The sequence below is a fragment of the Anopheles aquasalis genome, chromosome 3 (genome assembly GCF_943734665.1).
Source record: "Anopheles aquasalis chromosome 3, idAnoAquaMG_Q_19, whole genome shotgun sequence".
NCBI lineage: Eukaryota > Metazoa > Arthropoda > Insecta > Diptera > Culicidae > Anopheles > Anopheles aquasalis.
The window spans coordinates 20,174,861-20,197,737 of NC_064878.1; the positions used below are offsets into that span (position 1 = coordinate 20,174,861).

The window sequence follows — 22,877 nt, forward strand, 5'->3', positions numbered from 1 at the left end:
TCATATTTTCCAATTGTTCACGGACACGTGCCAACAACTTTGATTTAGTTTTAACAAAATAAATTTAGAACAATTTCAAATCCCTAACCGTGAAATCTTTGATTTTTTTCCCAGCAGGACCCGGTATCTTTTGATTTATCTTTCAAATGTATATATTTCAAACACTTATGTTTTAATCGTTATTTCAAATCCAACTATAACGAAGGTCCTTGTCGCGGAGTTTTCTCAGTATGGGGATGTGTTTTTGGTTGAAAATTCTCACCGAACGGCGGGCCGAGTGAGCTTTTCGAGCTTTACTGGAGGAATTGTAAGCTTTCTTGGAGCAATCGAGCGATGGGGTAAATTAATTGTGTTTCAAATCCTCCTTGGATCTTACAATTCTCAAACACTTTTTCAATTTATGGATGGCAATGTTTGAAAAAACAATGTGATTTTTTTGTGTCACTCTCAATGTCAGTGTTTCAATAGAAAACAGCAAAATCGTCGTAAACAAAGCAAACATTTAAAGAATTTTCAAATATCAGTTAACCCTCCACTATCAGGTAACGTGCGCTCATTCATTCTAGTAATCAACTAAAAACCACATTTTTAAGTATGCGTTTATGTTTAATCAGAGATTAGTGTTATCATACATAACAGATTTTTATCAACAATGGTTAAAAAAAAGCTAATAATGTTCTTTAAACATTTGCGTGTGTTTAAAAATCTAAGAATGTGCCTGAAAGAAGTAATCAATTTCGGGGATTTCTTTTTCTTAAATAAAGTCATGTGCAGATAAAGTATTTCAAAATTAATTAATTTGGGACACCTATTTTTAATACGTTAGTTGTGGGGAAACCAGCTTTAATGTTACGAGAAGCTCTACGCAATATATGACTCGTGGATTTTGGATGCGGCGTATCCTTGTCTGTTTGGCTACGATTAATCCTTAATTTTAATAATTTACACAATCTTCTTGAAAGGCTTATCATTCAGAAAAACATTTCTAAGAAAAACATCCCCCAGAACTCCTAAATACGTGAGCCCCCGCTTCTCATTCAACCACCAGAGAGAGGATCTACCTTGTCAAAACAGATGATACCCAGCGGTATTCCCAGCTGGAGCTTCCAGGAGAGCAATCCTGCATGTTCTTGTCTGTGCTCTTTTACTCTCCACTTGATGCTGACGGGTTTTACTCGCAAGGAGAGAGAGTGTGAGAGTGAGAGAGAGAGAGAAAAGGCACCAAAACATTACAGCTCCACCGGGCCAGCGGCGTGCAACGTTTTACAACCCAACTCAGCTCCACTCAGCACAGCTCCGTTCAGTTCGAGCATGCTCGTCACCGGAAGTGCAGTGCGAACCATCGCCAGGGCTCCATCCCATCTGCGACTGCGGATGAGGAGCTGTGTTTGAAGCTGCTTTTTCCTTCTGCTGCTCTTGGAAGAGGATTCTCTTTTGTCATCCCTATCCTTCCCCGGTTCAGTGCATGTTACACCGGGGCGAACATCACCGAGGTGGCTGTATTGGTGAATCAATGTGAAAAGATCGATTTACGCCCCTCCCCCGTTGGGCAGTCAGCTAGGTCGGCTTGGTTTGGTTTTGGTTTAAGATAACAGGTGCGCACAGCTACTACCGCTCCAGTACTACGATTCCAGGTGCGGTGAGACGGTGCTTATTAGCAGCTAATTAACTGGAAAGAGCTAGTGAAAAGGAGAGTAACCAGTGTACGGTCGAGTGGTCATATTTTTAACTTCTACTTCTGGCACTTCTCGGTTGTGGCCATCAGTGAGTGGCAGGTGCACATTATTTGTGCTGTACAGTGATGGTGAAGGATTGAAGAACTTGGCGTGGCAGCCAAGAGTGGGAAAACCACATCTCTCCATCCAGCCAGCTGCAGCGCGGTCGGTCTGTGCAAAGGAAGGCGTAGGAGACGTATGAACGGCTAGGAATCAACCATCGACCGCACGCCCAACCCATCGCAGCAATGGAATGACTTTTCTCTCTGGGACACTCGAGCCGTTCTTCGAGCCGTGTGCAAGTGCGACGCGACACTCGTCCGACCAGTAATCCAGAGAAGAATGTCTTAATCCATACACAACGACCTGTCTGCTACCCGTCCCCTCACCTTCTTTGGGACCGTGTCATAAGCTGTGAGGACGACATAACACACTCCTGTACAGTTCTCCGGCAACTGGCTCCAGCAAGAGCCGTTTATGAAGCGAAACGTAAGTGCACCGATAGGGAAAGACGTAGCCATTATTATGATAGATAGGCTGAGGGCTCGCATTATCGTCATCGTTGCTCTGTGGTTGACACTGACCTCCACAGCTGGCCACTCGCTACGTAGCTGCGCCGTGTCGAATCGTTTAATTCACTTTAAAATGAGGTTTTGCTTTGTGGGGGCAAAAACGGGAAAACCATTCGGAGAGTTCCACGACAGCGTTGTAAACCGAGTAAGGCAATAATATTACGCTCACTTCCAGCGAAAGCGAGAGTTTCTTTATTTCCTGGAACCAGTTTTGGTGAGTTCTGGTGAACAACGTTGAAGCTAGAAATTGGTTTCCATCTTCCCAAACCCCTAAAACGGGAGGGGAGCTTTGGTAAATTTCCATGAACATTATTAGGAGCGGCCATTTGTTTTACGCAGCAAACCGTACAAATGGAATGAACAAACCGCCAGCATAGCTCATAATCATTCCCTTGGTTTTGCTCATTTCTCCGTCATTTCTGCTCATAATCTGCATAATAACGGCCCTAGAGGTAGGTCGAAGAAGCGGGAAATCTGCTGGAACGCTGCTTTATCGTTGTCAATCGTAAAGTAGGACGAGATGGATTGCTTCGTAACGTACCTGACGAATGACGTGAATTTCTTGCTTGATCAAGGACATCGAATGAGAGGACAAATTGTGTTAAACCCGGATGCCGGATGAGATTGAGTTATGATGTCGCATTAACCGCCCGTACTAGCAAGATTGCTCTTTGTAGAGTAATGTATTTTGCTATTCGAAGGTTGGGTTTTTTTTTGTTATTAAAATTAAATAATATTTTGCTTCACAAGATCTGCGTTGCAAAAAATATTGCCAATTTAAAAAAAAGAACCAATGAAAGCTAAACGATTGGTGACAAGAAACAAATGCGTTAGGATGAATAATGGATTAAGCTCCCAAATACAGTGCTCAACATGATGCCTTAGCATGATCCTAAAGGAAGCTGCTGAATTATTCACGTGCCAGCATCTTTCCACTTCATCAACAAGCATTCAAGGGTTGCCAAAACAGGAGAACAGAACAGATGGGTAGAGAAGAGATGCGGCTACGTCTCGCACAAGCCACCAGACATACCGGTCCATTAACAATTCATTGCGCCGAATCATTTAGGCCGATAAAAGAGGACGAAGCATTAGGCTTTCCATCAAATAAGCTAACAAGTAATTGATAATAATGCGAACAATAATGCGTTTTTCCATCGTTTATCCACCGACGTGGCCGACGAAGTGTCTTTATCAAGTCTTTAAGCGAAAAGCACAGACACATTCGCCTGTGCGCACTGACAATACGAGAAGATACGATGCATTCGACTGGGAGAGGGATCCTTCGTTGCTCCCGCGGGGGTGAGGGAGGATGTTATTTATAAGTTGATTGAACGTGGTGACGTGTCCGCTTCACTCCCTCCCCCCCTTGTAGCAAGTACTGATGCATTGTCGCGCCGTTGTGCTGTTCTCCATTCTTTTTCTTAATCCCGAACAGTTTTCCCCTCACACTGTGGCCACACTGACCAGGGCAGCCCAGTCCAGCCAACCGACCGTGATCGGGCGTGCTACATGCACGGAAGCTTATTGTTTTCTCTTCACCTTCATGCTGCAAATCGTTTGACCTTTAGTTGTTCCTGGGGTGCACTGGCTGACTCGCTGGCTGTGTGCTGAACGGAAAAGGGGCGAAGGGTGCAATGAAACCGTATTGATCTTTGGCGTGTGAAGCCTTTCTTGTAGCGACCATAGCAGCACAACCGGAAAGGCCCGGATCATGGTGACATCCCACGATAATCTTTCTGCGATTTACAATCCAACCAGAAACCATTCATGGTCCGTCGGTTTTCTGTTGCACTTGGAATCAGTCACCAGCATGATATTCATGTTAATAGTTTGAAATAACAGGTGGGTCAATAAGTCTTTGGCCTGTAATATAGATGGCGGCAGACATTATTTATCCTTATGATTTTTCGATACTACAAACCTTTTTTAAAAAAACCTGTAGAATGTTCAAGTCATTCTGCTTATAATTACCCAAGTTATTGACGTTGAAGTGACGCTACTTTTATGTTAAGAAAAATCATGAATTCAAAGCAATTTAGTCACAAGTCGCAGAAAATCATGGACAAAATCAACTAATTTTGCTTCGAATTGCTTCGTCCGTACGGTAGTAATCTCATTTAAACGTCAATAACTTGGGTAATTATAAAAAGAATAATTTGAAAATTTTAAAAGATTTTTTTAAGCCGGCGATACATGAAGCGTAAACTCTCGTATAAACTCAGAGTGTAAAGGCAGGAATACACGAAGCGTAAACTCTCGTATAAACTCAGAATGTAATGCCAAAAAGTTTACGCTTCGTGTGGCAGGCATAATCGCATAAAAGTTTATACCGAAATGTCAACTGCAATTACATTCGTGCACCTGCAATTACACTATGCTATTATATCAATTACATGTGTTTTTGGCCACAAAAAACATAAATCGACGAGATAAGTTGATTTCTGAACATCTTCTTTTATATTCTAAGATGTTTTTACTGTATATTAGCGATTGTAGAATATTCAATTCATCATAACGCTACGCTTCATGTTGGTGCTGTGTTTACGCTTGCTTTTACGCTCGGATTTACACTCCGCGGGCCTATAATCTTTTTGACATAAGTATAATCTTTTTGGCATTACACTCTGAGTTTATACGAGAGTTTACGCTTCGTGTATTCCTACCTTAATGCCAAAAAGTTTACGCTTCGTGTGGCAGGCATAATCGCATAAAAGTTTATACCGAAACGTCAACTGCAATTACATTCGGACACCTGCAATTACATGATGCAATTACATTCAATTAGATGTGTTTTTAGCCACAAAAACATAAATCGACGAGATAAGTTGCTTTCTGAACCTCTTTTTATATACTTTAAGATGTTGTTGTTGTACATTAGCGATTGAAGAACATTCAACTCTTCATAACGCTACGCTTCATGTTGGTGCCGAGTTTACGCTTGCTTTTACGCTCGAATTTACGCTCCGCGGGCCTATAATGTTTTTGACATAACCATAATCTTTTTGGCATTGCACTCTGAGTTTATACTAAAGTTTACACTTCATGTATCCCCGGCTTAAGAATAAAAAATGTGTGTCGCCATCTATATTTCAAGCCAAAGACTTATTGACCCACCTGTTAATAGTTGAAACAAAGAAATAATACGCAAACGGACAGCACGGGTCTCTAGGATAACAGTGAAGCTCAAGCTCTCCAGGGATCTACCCTCATAGTGCGGGACGAAAAAGGTAAACATACTCGCTTTTTTTTTTGCACCTTCATCCCTCTCCCTAAATAATTGATCAAACTTTGTGGTCTACCACTGGGTAGGGCGTGCCCACATGGTACTAGGGGCACTGTTAAGGGTCCCTCCCAGATATGCAGTCTGCAGGCCGTGTAGAACTTTATGTTCCCACCGCGGTCGCGGATACGATTAAAGATTCATCCTACTCCCTCATAAACGGAGCTCAACCAGCTCCAGGATCCAAAATATCTGCATCCATCAAAAAGGTATCCGTACAACAATGTACTGGCCTCTGGCTGTAAGGCGTGAATGGGGGAGACAAAAACGTCCATCGACGCGAATTTACCACGTCTCAATTATTCATCCAATGTCCCAAAGCGCGCGCGCGCGCGCGCGATGGGATCTAGCTTATTAGCTTCTTCATTTATTCACTCACGTGAAGTTGGAGCCACCGGAAAATTGCAGCAGATGCGTAATAAAGCATCGACTTTATTATCTTGTTCGCAGCCCATGTGTTATAGAGCAAATCAAGTGGAGAGAGGGAGCATGGTTTGCTGGTTGTGCGCAGCCGTTTGATGTCAACCATCCCATCCCAAGGGCTTCCTTGACTCGTGTTGGAGATGGTGAAATGCAATCTAGCGTTCGCAAGTTTGTGGACACACACATGGTTAGATGTAGGACCGCTAGAAGCCTGAAATGCGTATCGTAATTTGATTACATGAAATTGGATTCACTCATTTCGTTGACTGATGGCATCTGCTTGATGCCGTTCCTGTGCACCGTGTCCTCGGTCTCGTTTTGCAAGATAAGCGATGATCTCGAGATGCAGCAAAGAACGTTTTCACGGGGCGAATGTGAAGGTCAACCGCGCTCAAGGTTATCGAAACACAGGGAGGGGCGGTGGTATAAATATTTACGCAATTGTTTGCTTTTTTCCCCGTGCGATGTCACACCACCCTCTGGGTTGGGTGATAAGAAGTTTCCAAATCCGGTGACTCAATCTGGATTCCGTTCTTTAGCATGTTTTCGACATTCGTGGATTGGAACGTTGCCATAATGGAAAAGTTTGGAAGCAAGTACTTTTTTTTCAGTGCTACATTCTCCTTCTCTTGACACCATGGATAGACGTCCCGACGATTAGTTGGACGGACTTTGTAGAACTGGCCTCGCAGCTACCGAAAGCGATTGTTGGCAAGAATTTCGACCTATCTTTTGCACCCTCCTTCCACGCTAGGGCGGCAGTACGGCGATGAAAGTGTATTGAGTTACGAAACCATCAAATTACCATAACTCGCCATGAGTATCTAATCACGTTTAGCATCGATCCGCAGCGCGATCCGCATTGTTCCGACCCTTGGAGTCGTAAGGATACCCTCGAATCCTTACAGGGGGGGGGGGGGGGGGGGAAAGTGTCTAATAAGGAAGACCGAACCGAAACGAGTTGCGTTAATAAAACTGAGCCGCAGCAACATCGTTGCGGTGTACGCGGATAGCCTTGTACACAGAACAACTGTGTTTAATTGGGTTAAGGGCCCCCCGTCCGCCCGCCCGCCCGGTGGCATCGGTAATGAGTGGTTCACCGCGAACATTCTCCAAGCAAGCGGCAGCAATTACAGCCGAAGGACTCTCCAGAAGACCTCGGAACTTTTCTCCGCTAAACGTGTCCCGAACGATGGAAGGAATCATTCCGATGCAGCCACGCCGCCCACAAAGACGGGGAGTAATTTTTCATCAAAAAAGGGTCCTTGACCTGTGCCGTGTAGGATGAGCGAAGGATGTTGGTCGGATAGATAAATGAAAGGCCGCTGATTCGAGCATTTCGTTAGTTCTGGTAGAAATCCAATCGGATTTCAATGATTTAATCGGACTCGAGAGCCCGAACCAGTTCTTTCGTGTTAGCTTTGTCCGTAACGATCGTGAACAGGAAGCAGCATACGGGGATCTAATTGGACCGGGAAGTGCCGACATGATGACGACCATGAGGTCGTCGCCGAACAGCAGGGTGCCAAAATCGTTCCCGTATTCTTTCTACGGGTTTGTTCCACCCCTTTTATTGCTGGAGTTCGTTTGGAGGAGTTGAAAATCCAATGGAAACGGAACGTTCGTCCACTAACGAGTCTGTCCGGCTTCCTACGTCCGGCAGTTTGCCAGTTTTCACGTTACGCTTTTAACCACGAACGAACGTTGCCCTCAATCTCTCTCTCTCTCTCTTTCTCTAGATTTAAAAGGAAAAACCACGAATTCGATTCGAAAAAGGTGCAACGTCGTAGAACGCAGACAAACAAAACGACAAATCCGTGGTTATTGGATGGCTTCCATCGGCAGGCAGCCGACCGTTGGTAGGGAGGAATGAAATATGCCAGGGGGGATTGGTTTTTGTCGCCGTTTTAATGGATTCCACAACGCGTCGCTTTTTTTTTTGTTTTGGAATTGCATTAAATTTCATGGGAAAACTTACTTCTTGGCTGGCGGATTATCATGTTCATTGTTTATTGGCATTCAATCATCAATTTGATTATTGATTATCCTGTCTGCGGTTTGATTGAAACTATTCTTTTCGTTTTCCTCTAGTTGCTTAATTAAACATTTTATAGATTTTTTCGTTAATTCGACTATTTTCCATATTCGAGTATGGTGGTATGATTTTGTGTTCTAAATTATGGATAGAGTATCAACACATTTCTCTGCTGTTCTGCGATTAAAGATTCTTTGCAAAAGTAATTAACAATTGCTTTAAAATATCATGCATCCATTTATTCTACTCCAACGAACTAGTCAAGTCATTGCGGGGTGGCTAAGATTAATTCGGATCGGGAAAAGGCTCATTTTTGTCAATTTTTTGTCTAGAAACCATTCAACTTTTTTTTTCAAGTGAATACCATATTAAACTACAACTTTTCAAGAATATTTGGTGCTATTTTGAGGAAGATTTATTAAAAACTTCATCCATGGCATTATATTTAGGACGGCGTGTTTTTGGAAAGGTACTTTTTCCGGTTCTCATCGTACGCCACGTGCCGGGACATTTGAAATGTGAAATTCAATACTTTTTTCATATGTTATAAGTTAATTCAGGTTGAGATTTTGTTAATATTCCAATATTCCGATTTTTTGCGAATTTTTGAAGTTAAAAAAGTGATCACGAACTGCGTTGGCGACGAATTGATCAATGATCAAACCGGGTTCGTCGCTTAAACGGGCAAGTCTTTTGATTCGGACCAAAAACTGTGCCCATCGAAGCTGCGTGATCAGAAAAAAGCTATTCAATATTTTAAATAATAAGCTTGTCCAGGCTTATCCAGTTCTGCTAAGTTCTATGTTGATTTTCAAATTTTTCAATTTTTGATGGATTGTCGAAGTTGAAAAAGTGATGTTTTTACGATTCTACCCAAAAAACAGAATTGTACATAATTATTTTTAAAAAAGTATCTACAATTTTTATAAAAACTCCACGGGGCAATCTGGAAAATAGTGCCCAGATTATGTGTTAAAAACTTCATATCGGTTGGTCCAGCAGTTTTTATGCTACGACAGGAACCGACTTTGAAAACGTTGGTTTTGGGAAACACAAAACAAATCTAAAAATATGTCACAAAAAAACCCTTTGCCTTAAATATCAAATTATTCACTATATTGACTTAATTGTTACACACTTCTTTCACGATTTTTCCAGTGTTCCATACCTCTACCGTCATGAGTGAGCTATTGCAACGGGTCTGTGCATATCGCATAACGGGAGCCGAGCCGAGATGGAGCGTACCGGCCAGTACGGTCGGGTATCTGCGTACTGCCCGTACAGTGATTCCAGCTCTTCGCTACAATCCTACGTTCGACCATTCGACACAGTAAGGGCACTGCACGAAACGGTCGTCTCGTTACGCACCGCTCTAGAGGAATCCCGGCGAGAGGTAGATCAACTGCGACAGCAGATCACCGTACGGGATACCGTCGAACAGGCCCGTCAGTCGCACGGCAAACCTTTAGACATTCCCCTAGGAAGCAGTGAACAACCACCACCGGACAGTGGACGATCGTTGCGGTTTCAACTGAACCCAGACCCCGCTCCAACTGTTCCTTCATCTCATTCGGTGCCGAATCGTGAAACACTCGAAGAGCCTCCCTCGGATAGGAAGTGTAAACGGTTGAAGAAACGTAAAACGAAATCACAACAACCACCGGAAGAAGAAGAGGAAAGTGGTTCATCACCACAGCCACCAGTACAAGAACCGGAACAGGGTGTCCCAACGAAGAAATCGTCCACCACAAAGGATGCCAGTACGTCCCACCAGACGGTATCCGTAGTGCCCGATATACAGATCGTTTCGCACCCAGGAACGGGTACATCGTCAGCCATGGCCTCACGGATCGACGTCAAAATTAAAGTATCATCCAATATCACCATGGATGACAGTAGCTCGGAACCGGACAGCTCGGAAGCCAACGCAAAAGATGCGCCAGATCAACCCCAGGAGGAGCCACAGCAGCAGCCCCAGGAAGAAGACGAAGAGTCAGTCGATCGTACACCGGAGGATGATGATGAGAAAACGATCGCCGAACGGGTGCCCGATCCGGGCGAAGATGAGATAACGGTGCGCGAAGAGATCAATCGGCGGAAAAACGAGGAGCAGCAGCAGCAGCTGGGCATCCGCAAAAGCTCCGAAGCGATCAGCATTCGGCAGGTATCGTCCGAGAACCTACAGGTCGATACCGATCGCCAATCGAACGCTTCCATATCCGAAGGTGACAATTCCGTGTTTGCCGAGGATCCGGTCACTGATGGTGAAGGGCACCGCCCAGTGACGGGCAGCTACACCGTATCGGACCTATCGGAGCACCGGCAAAGGGTGAAGAAAAGTGATTCCGAGAACCAGGAGGAAGTGGACGATATCGAGCTGATCTTTTCGTCCGACGATAATGCAAAGGACATTACGCAGGAAGATCTCGTTTCGATTTCGGACTACGAACCGTGGCATGAAACCGGTCAATCCGGTACGCCGGTACTGGTGAGCTTCGCTAATCTGGGTTCGGATCCGGACAAGACGAGCTCGCTGGACCGCAGTGACAGTGAGGCGGCGGAGGACGGGATGTACGAGATGGGTCTGGCGAAGGGCAAAAGTCTGGAAAGCCAGGATTCGCTCAGTATGGATAATATCAAGAAAAGTCTCGACTGCAGTACGAAATCGTCGAGCCTGGAGAAGGGCTCTAGTGTGGACCTGCCGGTGACAGCCGGTGTTGGCGCCGTTGTCCGCCAGGGCAGTGAAGGTCGACGGGACGACAGTTTTGACGCCGTCGGACCGTCGAGCTCACTGATGGCGGCCGGTGCGATGGGACGCCGCTGGACCAACTACAACGTGCTGATCGAGACGGACATCTCCAAGTGTGGCATCACCACCGAGGAGAACATCCTCGAGATGGGTCGCCGGAATACGTGCCCCAATCCTCCGGCTTATCGGTGCGTAATTGGTTCCGCCCAAGGGATTTTCTGTTTTCCATTTCGTTCAATTCCTTTTTATTATTGTTACTGTCCCCCCCTCTTCCAGACCCATTATACACCCGAGCAGCCGAATGCCAGCGTCGGCGGCCGCCACCACCACCACCACCACCAACCGGAGCCCACTGGCGGTCAAGTTCTCGCGCTCACCACGGACTTACTCACCGCACCAGTATCTGCCACCGGGGAAAACACTCCGCACGGTGATTGCGGCCGACAGTGGCGTCAAGGGTGTGTCCGGGGACGAGGTGAAGCGATCGCGTGCCGCCCAAACCGACATCTCGGCACTGGCGCAACAGTGGCGCTCCGAGACACATCTCGCTGGGTCCGAGTACGTACCCGGGCTGTACACACTTCCGTCAAAGTTCGTACCACCGGCACCGGGTGGGAAAGGTAAATTCCCGCTCAGGTAAGTCACCCCAGGCGATCCCGTCCCGTTTGGAGTCCCATCGTTCCAATTTGCAGTTTGTCCCTTTTTGTTATGTCCCATCCACGCGACTAGTTCCTAGCTTGCCCTTAATCCAACTCGTACAATCAAACTCCTATCATTCCTACAGACGCACACAAACACCTTTACACACTTGTGACCTTCCGAGGAGTAAGTCGGTGGTAAATAGGCGGATAAAATTCAATTTAAGATGGGCCCCCGGGGGCCGTGGGAAGTTTGTCCGAGTGACGTTGGCCCCCCGATTGGTGCAGGGGACTGGACCCGGCAAACACTGCTCACTAGGACTTGTCGTCGTCGAGTATGTCCGTGTCCGTGTCCGTGGCATTGAGAATGATTGGAAGTGACAGGCGTTAATGGCACGGCCGAGCAGCCGGACCGGATCGTTTTGTGGTGCAATCTGTGTTGCAGACGGAATTGATTCTTCTCCCAGTACCAGTACCTGGAATCGATGTAACTGACATCGAGCAGAGACCGCCCGTCAATCAGTAGCAAATGATACATCCGACCTTTTATTTTTATTTTTATTTTTTACTCCCTCAATCGATGTTTTCGATGACCGTTCCAGCGAATGTTGACCATGTCTGTGTTGGATGGAAGGAAACAGTTACTTCCTACGCGACAATCATCCGGGAGTCTGTTTGAGTGACAGTTTTCGGTTAGCGACTGTCCTGGTAAACAAGTGGTAAACAGCCAACGCAACACCTTTCGGTTAACCTTTCAGGGGTGAAAAGTTTGTGCCGCGTCAATACGCTGCTGCGAGGTGCGTTTTTTTCGGGACTGATTGGCAAGGACCACGCGTGGTCCCAAGTGTTTACGGGTGACGTTCGAGCCGAATCGATCACAGAAGGTCACAGGGAAATCACGGGTTATGGCACGGGGTTAGACTCAATCCGCCTTTTCTTTGCCAAAGAAAAGCGGCGGATCAAATGTTGAAGGAATAGCGTTAGCGTTGGATTTGTTTTGATTTGATCCGGTTGATCCATTTGTTTACTGTTTAATGGCAAACGGGAGCAGCAGCAGCAGCAGCAGTAGCAGACTCTGGGATCAGAAACTTTTTCACTCCGTCCGGGTGATGAAATCGAAGCTTTATTTGCTTGCCTGGCATCGAGGCTCTCTGGAGCCGGTGATGATGAAACCATCCGAATGTCGACACGCTACGATGGACGCAAGTTTTCCGGTGGTTACAGATCGTGCTGTTCGGTGAAATGAAACATTTATATTTACGATCTTGTCGTATCGCGATGGCTCACCGAAAACCAACCCATGGCAACTATACCCACCAGAGAAGTTCGAAAGATTCATAAATCTGTCTCTGGCCGGGGTGGATGTGGATTGATTCTTATTCGATCGAAATAAAATTACTTTCATCCTGTGCTGTGGCTCATTTGAGATGTCGCGTATCAGCGAGATGCTGAAGATGTTTGTCAATCTTAGTGGAGGATAAATTTTCATCAACGTCAGGAAGTTCGAAGCGCATATCAGATGATGTGTATTGGTCTGTAATGGGGGGTCATGGGTGGTGTTGCATTCGGGGAAAATCTTGTTTATTGAGTTGTGGAAATGAGATCTCGTGTGGTTTTGGGATCATATAACACATACGGTTCCGTTCCCTATCGGTATACATTTTTAAAACGCCACATTTATGAAGCCCTGCAACACTTTGCTATTCCATTTTAAGCATTTGCATGAATGTGACAAAAAAATCACTTGAAAGATGTTATTCATTTGTAAATTATTTATTTAATTTGAGAATATGTAACCAGCACTATAGTGAAATTGTTTAAAATGTTGATACTGTAGCTAAATCTTGGTTTGCTTTGCTGCTTTATGCTCATTTATCAGTGCAACATTTTCCACGAAAAAGCCTGTAGCTTTATGCTACTTGTTCTATTCAGTGTTGAGAGATTACTAGGAATTGTTAATGGAAGGTAACAAAGATAACATACAATGCTTTTTTGCTTTGATAAAGGCAAACCGTGCTGTATGAAATAATCATGCGGTTGGTTTGGGTTTTGTTCGATTCCGTACCGGCATTTTTACGTGATGACTCGTTGATAAATGAAACGTTGATAAAACCGCAAAAATAAAGGAAATTGATAGGTATGTTTGAAGGCGTACAATAGTTAGTAGCCAATTTGCCCATTCCAAAACGAGGCTCAATGGTGGTATGAATATAAACACCAATTCACACAAAAAACATGATTGATCGAATTCTCATCAGCGAACCATTCAGCAAACGGAATGAAATCAACCCTTTTCTGAAGTGGATGATGACCGGGAATGAGAAATGAGTCACATGCGACAATAATCAGCTAAAACAATCACAATGATTGTATGGGTAATCAAAACTAACGAGCTGCAAGTTTCCTTCCATGAACTGGGTTCATGCATTTGGTGGAATTAAAAGGGATAATTCATTATGAATTACTTCCGTACGGTCCAACATTAAATTAAGATTACAAATGTCGTTACTTGTTTTCTTTGAAGTTAGAGATTGACTAGGAATGTGTCCAAAAAAGATTAATATCAGGACAACGCAAGGCGTGGTTTTTTTTATCAAGCATGAATTCTATGCTTGTCTCTTAGCAAATAAAAGACCTTGTGAGGATCTTTTACTTGTGTTTTTTACACTGTTTGATAAAAAGACTTATATGAACGTAGGGTTTAAAATAAATACCCTTTTAATCGATTTATCTGAAGTTCACTCAAAAATTTGAAACTTCAACTCTCATAACCCAATTCCCAATTACCTAAGATATTTATGTTTGATGAATTCAGCATGAAACGTGCATCATCTTCTCAAATGAAAACACTGGAATCAAGTTGGAATCAAAGACCGAATCACGAGAGTGCTTTATTTATTTAGTATCGCATTAAACATCCGGCAAACTCAAACCAAACATTGAGCGTTTCAAACTGTAACTTTACATCTTCATGACTGTGGTTTTCCTACTTCAATAGTCAAAAGCCTTTTGCCCATACCACAGCCAAGCAAGACGCCCCGAATGTGGCTGGGAGTGAGTCTTGCACATACGTCGTTGGCGTCCCATGCTGGAGTGTAATTCATTCACAAACAATAATTTCGTACTAGAGGCTTGTGCTAGGATTTTTTAAATTCATATTAGCAACTGGCGCGACTTTAACGGAAGCCTCATCAGACAAGCGTTCCTATAGCAAAACTGAACCATCCGGCCAGAGAGCGATCATGATTTCTAGCCACTAGACCACTCGATGATGGTCCACGGTTACCAAAAATGCCGAAAACTTTCTCAATAATATTGCCGCAGGCCATGATTGTTGAATGATTGGCTTGGAAGGTAAGGGGGCTGTGAGCAGAAGTTTGCCCAACCAACCCAACCCGGGACAGTGCGATTGTCGAGTCCTGGACATTGCCACCGGTTACACACCTTTCTCAAAGGGGCCCGGTCCATTATTGGATGTTGGACCGATTGAAAGGCGTTTTGTTTGTACAGGCGCCGCCGCCGCCGCCGCCGCCGCCGCCGCCGCCGCCGCCGTTCGTTCGTTCGAAGATGCCGGAAGGGTTTGCGTTGACGAGGAAACGTCGAAGCGTCGGATATGGTGGAAGTGATAAAGGAAAAGGCACGGTTATCTTTCAATTTCGCTAGTCGCAGCCTCGTCGGTGTTGGTCATCCTTTTCCCTCGGTCATTCGTTGGCCTTTCTATAGTTTATTCTGTAGTTGGGGGCAGCAAATGGAAACCTCTTGATCGGAGGACTCGCTATTTTTGGAAATAATACTGGAATTTGCTGGATAGATAAGAAGAGAAATAGACGCAGTGAGACGAATAGTCATGTAAGTGTTTGCGTTATTTTAGTTCGTTTTAGCATAAAGGTAGAAGGTCCTTAAAGGAAGAAAAAGCGGAAAACTAAGTTTCTTTTCGTGAAATAAATTTTCTTCTTCAAGAATAAATTGCAATCTAAAAATATCTTCACGAGGATCATTCGTTACCTTTATTTTCAATCATTTAAGTTATCAAATGATCAACCATGTTCGCAAGATTGTTGCCCGATGGTTGATTTAAAGTTATTAATAGAAATTGTTGAGTAACTCGGCTTTAAAACTTCCTCCACTCAATAGATGATATAATTATTTGTGTCTATAATTGTAAACAAACAACCACAATTTCTTAATGGTAAAGTCCAATATTAAGGTTTGTAATTTTTTTATCACACTAACCTTCAATAATCAATTTATTATATTCGATAGTATTTATTGTTTTACCGTCGATACATCAATCTGATTGAAAAACTTGCTTAAACTTACAACTAATTGCACTGAAGCTGACATTAGATAATTTATATAGAGCATTAATGAAACAATAATGAATATGAAACAATCACGCCATAATTACTCAAGATGCACTGACGTGGTTCCTTCTTCGAGGCATACTCGCATCCTCACCAGAGGGTACACTCCTCTCCACAACATCCACCGGAAGGACCCACTTACATGGCGCTTCCTTCAGCCTTCAGGACCGCCCCATCTCTAACCGCATCAGCACTTTTCAATTACCATGTCCCGCACGACCGGGTCCTCCGGCACGTCCGACACCCAGAATTAGATGCTCTTTTGCTCGAAGCGTTCCCATGGTCGGATCGTGGGCAAAATGATTTAATATCACCCACCCCGAGGCGGATGGAGCATCACAGAAAGAAAGAGAGAGAGAGAGAGCGAGGCAGAACCCCCCAAGAATGGCGTGACTTGGTACCGTTTAGCAGGTCCATGGGGACCGCCATCGACACCGATTGTCATCGGCTTTAGACGAGGGCCCCGCTCATACGGACACTCGCATTATCTTGGGGTGTTAGCTTTAAAATCTTAATTGCCAAGCCTCCGGGGGGGGGGGGGGGGAAATTAAAGTGTTTTCCATGCAACGACGGCTCTGCGCTATCGTGGTTTAGCTTTTTCGCTGCCAATTATATGCCATCGTCTTGAATCCATCCTTCCACACCCAGTGGAGCAGAACATTGAAAAACACATCCCCCCCACACTCACTCATTGCCACAAACACATGCACACAAAACATGAACAAACAAAGCTCAGCACACGAAGGGACAGCGCAGAAAGAAGGAAAGTTCCACAATCACATTCACAAACACTCGCCCACGTGCATGTTGCTTTTCCACATCTCGTCCTAGTTCTTCCATGATTTTTCAGCCCTTCCTCGTTCGCTGTGCGCCCATTTTTTTCTTTGTTGTATCCTTTGTTGTTGTTTGTCCGGGGGGGGGGAAGTGAGGCGACCATATGTGTGTGTCTTTGTATCTTTTGATCTTTGCTCATTTCCTGCCCGCCACCGCTGCCGTTGCCGCTGTCAACCACCTTCTGTGTCGCTGCAGACCGTCGGACAAAACGCAGGAAGCCCGCCGAGTGCTGCTGAGTGACATTAATTTCACCAGCATGGTCCCCGAGCTGTCCCGATCGGCCGATCATCTCTGTCAGCATCAGCAGCAGGACGAGAACGGTGATCCGAACCGGTCACCCAACTACTGCAAAGGGAACCTTCTGCGAACGCCGGAAGCAACGAAAGGGTATGCGGTCTCTCAAGGTCTCGAAAGGCTCGAGCGCCTGTTTACCGTTTACCGGTTTGTTCGTTCGTTCCACCGCCGATAGCCACTGACGCCTCACTCGCTTACATATTAGACACATTTAGAACCCAGACCAGTCCAGCCCAGCAAACAAGTGCCACCAAGGACCTGCAAAGTCCTTTGGCAGAAATGTAGACACAAACCCCCCAATGATGTCAATTGCGGGGCGGGGAGATGACGCAGGGATTGGTTGGACACGACACCCAGGGTTCCAGACGCGCCACAGATAAAACCAGACCAGACGCCAGGCACTCACAATAAAAAAAAAAATGGAGACGCCAACCAACGATGCTTACGCAGACGAGACTCCAGGGACCGTCACATGGGACATCATGGCTTTTTTTCTCTCTATATGAAGACTTTTCCTCTGCAAAAAAGCCAATTGTTTTCGAAACCCGTTTTTATGTCTTCCTTTGCGAGGACTGTGTGTCTATGATCTTCTCGATCGATCGTTGTCGTCGGGAGGGCAATAATGTTCGGGCGAAATGTTTATTGATTTATTGTTATTCACCTTCCTCCGAAGTCTATTTACGCATACTCCCACCAAGTTTGCTAGATAAAACACCGGCCCGTTCTACAGCATCTATTACATTGTTTTGAATTTATTTGTTCAGCTGTGCAGTTGTTGTTTGAGCAAAGGACACATCCCGTTTTGCAGCGCGGCGAGAGTGGGCGAACAGCGAGCTCCTTCATTCGTTTCGTGGTGCCTAATCAATGCGAAGCATTGGGCGGAAGACACATTTATCATCGAGACAGCTTGTGAATAGCTTTGCCAATTATGCGAGTTTCGAGTTCGCGGGCTGCCCTTTTGGAAAGTTTGTCCCGTTTCTGTGTGGGAATGAGACTTCGTCGGGCGCTAGAGAGTGGAACGGGGGTTTTATCACGATTTGAATTGCCATCTAAGCATTATTTTGAAGAGCCAAAAGCCCAGAATGAGTTTCTTTGGATTCTTTTAGTTACATCTCACTGTAGCTAATTAAAATTTATGTTATTTTTAAAGGATTCTTCAACCATTTTCTATGCAATACACTTGTAATGCTGTCTAAATTGCGCTGTTTAATCATGTAGCTATGAATAACAAACTTACTCTTTTCAACTAATTCTTATTACGTTTTTTAACAATTTTAAACATCTAAACATACAAAAACAAAATTATGTTTATATGCAGACATACTTTCATATTTGTAGTTTATGTGTAAAATCTTTGAAAGGTTTCAGTTATTTATTTGTAAATAAATTTATCTGAAGAGGCATGTTTAAACTGCAAAGTTTTACACGCTTAATAGATAAATAACTCGTTTCAAGTGCATCACGCGGTGATCTATAGATTATTCAGATAATACTGTCGCAAAATACCTACAAGATTTGTAATGATTTAGAATGAACAAGCAAAAAAAATCAATTAACAAAAAAACATAGTTTATTCAGTGATGAAGAAATCAATACTAGAAACAAGACCAATTAAAAATCTTTCAACAGCAATAGATCTCAGGCTCTCGGTTGTCTGTTTATCGAACCCACCCACCCGAGCGCGCTCATTATCGATAGAAAATTTGTTTTGCATTCAACAACTTTTATCTGTAAAGTTCACCGATCCGCCGATTTCGTTTGCTTGTGCATTCCAGTGAACGTCCAAATCGCCCACAGGCAATTTCCCCGACAACAAATTGCCTTCCTGCCTGCTTTTAGTTATGCAAACGGTTTTCCCATTTGGCTCACCGTTCAGTGTGGTACCGCGTAAAGAAAAACAAAATTTAATGAAGAATGTGTGTCGCGTTCCCCCCGAGAATTATCCTCGCGAAAGGTGCACTCGCTGGAATGTGATTTGTTTTCTTGAATATTGCTTTGTTGGCATTCGGGATTGTGGATGCTTCATTATGAAAGTTTCCAAGTTCGGCGCACGGGAAAGCGTTGGCCTCGGCGGAGCAGCAGCTGCAATGCAAGCGGACATCTAATTGGCTTCGTATTTTCGTTCCTCATTTCATTCCATTTTACCTTGGCGCGGGGGGTGTGCCGTTCCCGAAGGATACCGCCCAGCTTCAGCATGACATCGCCCGGTGTTTCCCAGTGGACGGTCAACGAGAGCAGCATCGCCACGCAGACGACCCAAACGGACGCATTCTGGACCTCGAACCGGGGCGATTCGTTCGACTCATCCAAAAGCTACTCGGCCAGTTCACGGTACTCGACGCTCAGCAAGCATCACCGGTCCCGGAGCGTACCGTCGATGCGGTGTGCCGTGTGCCGCCAGAATCATCAGAACACGGCGCTACGGCCCTCGGAGAGTATGCACTATACGCCCCGGGTCACGTTCCAGGACCAGCCGATGCACAAGATTCGCGGATCGCTCCCCGATCTGCGTCACGATTGTAACTGTCCCCGGCGGTACGGTGGACCGTCGTTGTATCGCATCCACGGCGACTCAGGCGGTTCCACCGACAGTTTGCTCGAAGAAGCTGAAGAGTTTCTCCGTCGTTCGCTCGAAGGTGGCAACATGCTGCTGATGGAGGATTCACTCGATGGTGGTACGTCCGGGGCCGGTGGGAACGCACAACCAGCACCGGCTGTCGGTACACCGGGCTCGATGGTACACAACGTGCTCCACGGGCATGCGGCAGGTCATGGGCCACATCTGCATCATCCAACACCGAAGCATCGAAGGTGCTCCGAGAACGACATACAACGGGGTAAGTGGGGGCATCCTGAGGGGATATACTATCGGCGTTCATCGGTGCGAAACTCATAAATCGTTTGCTTGTGCCCTTGATGAATGCTGTTGCAACATTTCACGGTTCATGGTTTCGCGGTTCTTTTACATTCTTTAGCATTTTAGACGCCACAAAGTTGCTGTTAAAGTTGTCGAAATTGATCTATAAAAAGTTGTTTGAAAATTAAGTTAAACACCAAAAAGAGTGGCCTAAATGAAGACGCACCATGAAGCAAAGTAAAACATCCTGGTCTCTTCTTTGAATCCACGATTAGTTTCTTATTTTTAAAGGCAAACGGTGGTGCGTGTTGTGGATGCAGGGTGAAAAAAAAACTGTTCGATCCTGAGCTGAATTTTAATCGTAACGTGGCTTGTAGTAAAGAAATCCTTATCTTATAGTCCTTATAAGATGCCCAAAAATTCTAGAATATATTATTGAATTATTGAAAAAAATTTTGAATTTCAGTAGTTTATTTTGTTGCAACAAAACCTTATTTTGTTTAATTGCTTCTCAAACGACTATGATTAAAAATAGAATATTATCCATATTGCCTTTTTAAAGCCCTTTTTCATTATTTATTCTATTTATGTCTTTTATACTACTTATTTAATCTATTGACTGTATGAAAAGATAACTACGATCTAAGTATTCATCGAACTAACAGGTTAAACTTGAAAACATCATAGTTACTATCGATACTTTACATTTTCATCTACGAAAACTACAGTAATTACTCATCGTAAAAGTGTTCCGCGGAATATTAATACTTGTCCTAACAAGATTCTTATGATAATTTGTCACCCCACTACACGCTCCTTCTTTCATTCTCTTCTTTCTGTCTCGTCAGATTTTATTCCCTCCAAGCATGCCCTGCCATTTCTGCCAAAAACGGCCAAGTGTCTCAAGCCGGGCCATCTAGCCAAGGTCATTTCGCGCAGTGGCCGTATCGTCGTGGGACGTGTTCGCTACATCGGACCGCTGGCCACCGCGGGCACCAACGCCGATGCCGACGAAAGCTACGTTGGGCTTCAGCTTCCGAACAATCTGGGCGAGTGCGATGGTACCATCGATGGCAAGCACTTCTTCGATTGGTAAGCAGCGGTCGTACCTTTGCCAACAGGACGCGCGTGGACTTTAAATTTGATTCTTCGTTTCTGCCGTTCTAGTGAGCCACTGCACGGTATCTTTGTGCCATTCAAGAAGGTCGTGATGGCGTGGAACTCATAAGCCACCGGTGGTGGGGCGGTGGAACCGAAGATGGACGGTGCTGCGATGTGTGATACAGGGATATTCGTGGGGTGGTAAGGTTGAGGCGGGTGGAGAACTGATCGTAGCAGCAAAAGATTTGAGAGGATTGACCGCCGGTCATTTTCGAAAACGAATGATTAATGTGCAAGAAATATTGACAAATGAAAAAAACAAAAACAAACTCCACTTACAAAACTCACTTCCAAGGTCGATTGGAATCCAACCCATATATGCTACAGAGCATCATCCATTACGAAGCGATGAGGAACCGGGAGCGTATTTATCTGTGAAACCTCGCTAAGAGGTGCCTGCTATCTATGCTTTTTTGTGGGTGAGATAAGAAACACTTTATCTGCTAAAACGTAGCAGCGCTGCAGTTGTGCAACACAAAGTGCTATGCACGCATCTATGGAAATTTCGAGTGCAAGCACGTATATTCAAATGCGTGCGCATAGAGAAAAGAGTAAATCAGTAGTGGAGAGCGTAGCGCATGGTTCGTTACATGGTGGCAGCTTGGCATCGAGGGAACGATAGACGTAACCTATTTTTGATATCGGTGTTCGTAGATTCTTTGTAGTGTGTGCCTCCTCTCTAAACGGGGTGCTGTTGTTGTCGTTGTTGATTGCTGTATGTGTATATCGAGGGCGACATTTAGAGGAGCATAGGACGGTTTCGAGGTATTGACGGAACTCTTGTAAAGGAATGTGTCGCGTAGCAGCTTCATTGAAGCAAGCCTAAAGGAATGGAAGAAACGTAGTCTGGACGACTTAATGTTGTTCTCAATGAATTATAGATCTTTATGCTGTGTACGAGTCCCATGTGAAAGAATTAATGTATTAACGAGACTCAGTACAGATCAGCTTTACTACAACCTTGTGTGTTACAACTCCACTATGAAAGCGACATTCAAATGCAGACAATTGGTGACACTCAATTGTATAACTTTTTAAAAAGCATGCTAAGTTGAAATGAATGTCCGAAGCTACAATTCATCCAATGGTTGTTACTTGAAATGCGCCTTTTGACCTCCAACCTCCTAATGAAGTGTTTATTTCGCTGTGAATTAAGTGTATTCGTGCGACAATCTACTCATTACTTCCGCCATACCTTTATTTAGATAATGTTTTAAAAGATTACGGTGAAAGCCTGAAATAATTCGTGAAACGATCCTACTAGTCATGGAATGTATTCCAATTTGAAGTTAAGTAGAAAGGAAGCGGTGCAAAGAAGAAATGTTGTTCTGGAAAGCAACAGAATAAACCTGTCTCCTTACTTACTCAGCCAGTCAGCCTTTGGGAGTGTGTCTGTCAATCACTCAACATAATCTTCCCTCTCCCACGAAAAAAAAATACCCTAAAGCCCACCATCATGTTGTGCAGTACGTTAGCTACAAGTGTGTTGTCAAATCATATTACAAGACTAACGAAAAACGGTTGATGGCATTACGGACAGCGTATTTAAACGCTACAGAGTTGAACTACCAAGAGCTAGTACTCTTATGAGGAATGAAGTAGTATAGTTCCAAACATTACCGACGCATTTAATCACACAGCGCCATGATTGTTGAACATTGTGTTAGTATTAAGAGTCCAGCCACTCAACACCTTACCGGGTTTGAGAATGCTGTGGCATCGAATAGATGTATAATGGTGATGATGGCGTTACGATCAAATAGATCTCCACGATCTACCCTTAGCCCTGTGTACCCACGAAACGTAACAATGTAACAATACTCAAACAGATCAAGATACAATAAAGAATATGCAAGATGGACCTTTATTTACTACCGGCAGCGACTGTTTCTTCGTTCTTTTTTCAATCCGACGCATCCACCGAACCTCCCTTTGAAGTGAAACGCTACGAA

The 22,877-nt window shown here is 44.5% G+C and overlaps 1 protein-coding gene across 2 annotated transcripts; it reads left to right on the forward strand.

Annotated features, from left to right (window-relative positions):
* The first annotated feature begins 1,328 nt into the window (after window positions 1–1,328).
* LOC126574108 (uncharacterized) lies at window positions 1,329–22,786 on the forward strand. 2 transcript variants are annotated; one of them, XM_050234088.1, is made up of 7 exons: window positions 1,329–2,204; window positions 9,187–10,965; window positions 11,054–11,413; window positions 16,809–17,000; window positions 19,083–19,744; window positions 20,613–20,856; window positions 20,932–22,786. In XM_050234088.1, exons 2-7 carry the CDS (start codon window positions 9,263–9,265, stop codon window positions 20,990–20,992), a joined length of 3,222 nt encoding a protein of 1,073 aa, XP_050090045.1. In that variant the 5' UTR covers window positions 1,329–2,204; window positions 9,187–9,262; the 3' UTR covers window positions 20,993–22,786. The 2 variants fall into 2 exon arrangements, with proteins under 2 accessions (XP_050090045.1, XP_050090046.1); XM_050234089.1 differs by lacking the exon at window positions 16,809–17,000.
* Window positions 22,787–22,877: the final 91 nt, after the last annotated feature.

Coding starts and splice junctions, on each gene's coding strand:
- LOC126574108 (XM_050234088.1), top strand. CDS start 9,263: ATGGAGCGTACCGGCCAGTACGGTCGGGTATCTGCGTACTGCCCGTAC. Junction 17,001..19,082: donor ACGCCGGAAGCAACGAAAGG/GTATGCGGTCTC, acceptor CCGTTCCCGAAG/GATACCGCCCAGCTTCAGCA. Junction 20,857..20,931: donor GGCAAGCACTTCTTCGATTG/GTAAGCAGCGGT, acceptor CTGCCGTTCTAG/TGAGCCACTGCACGGTATCT.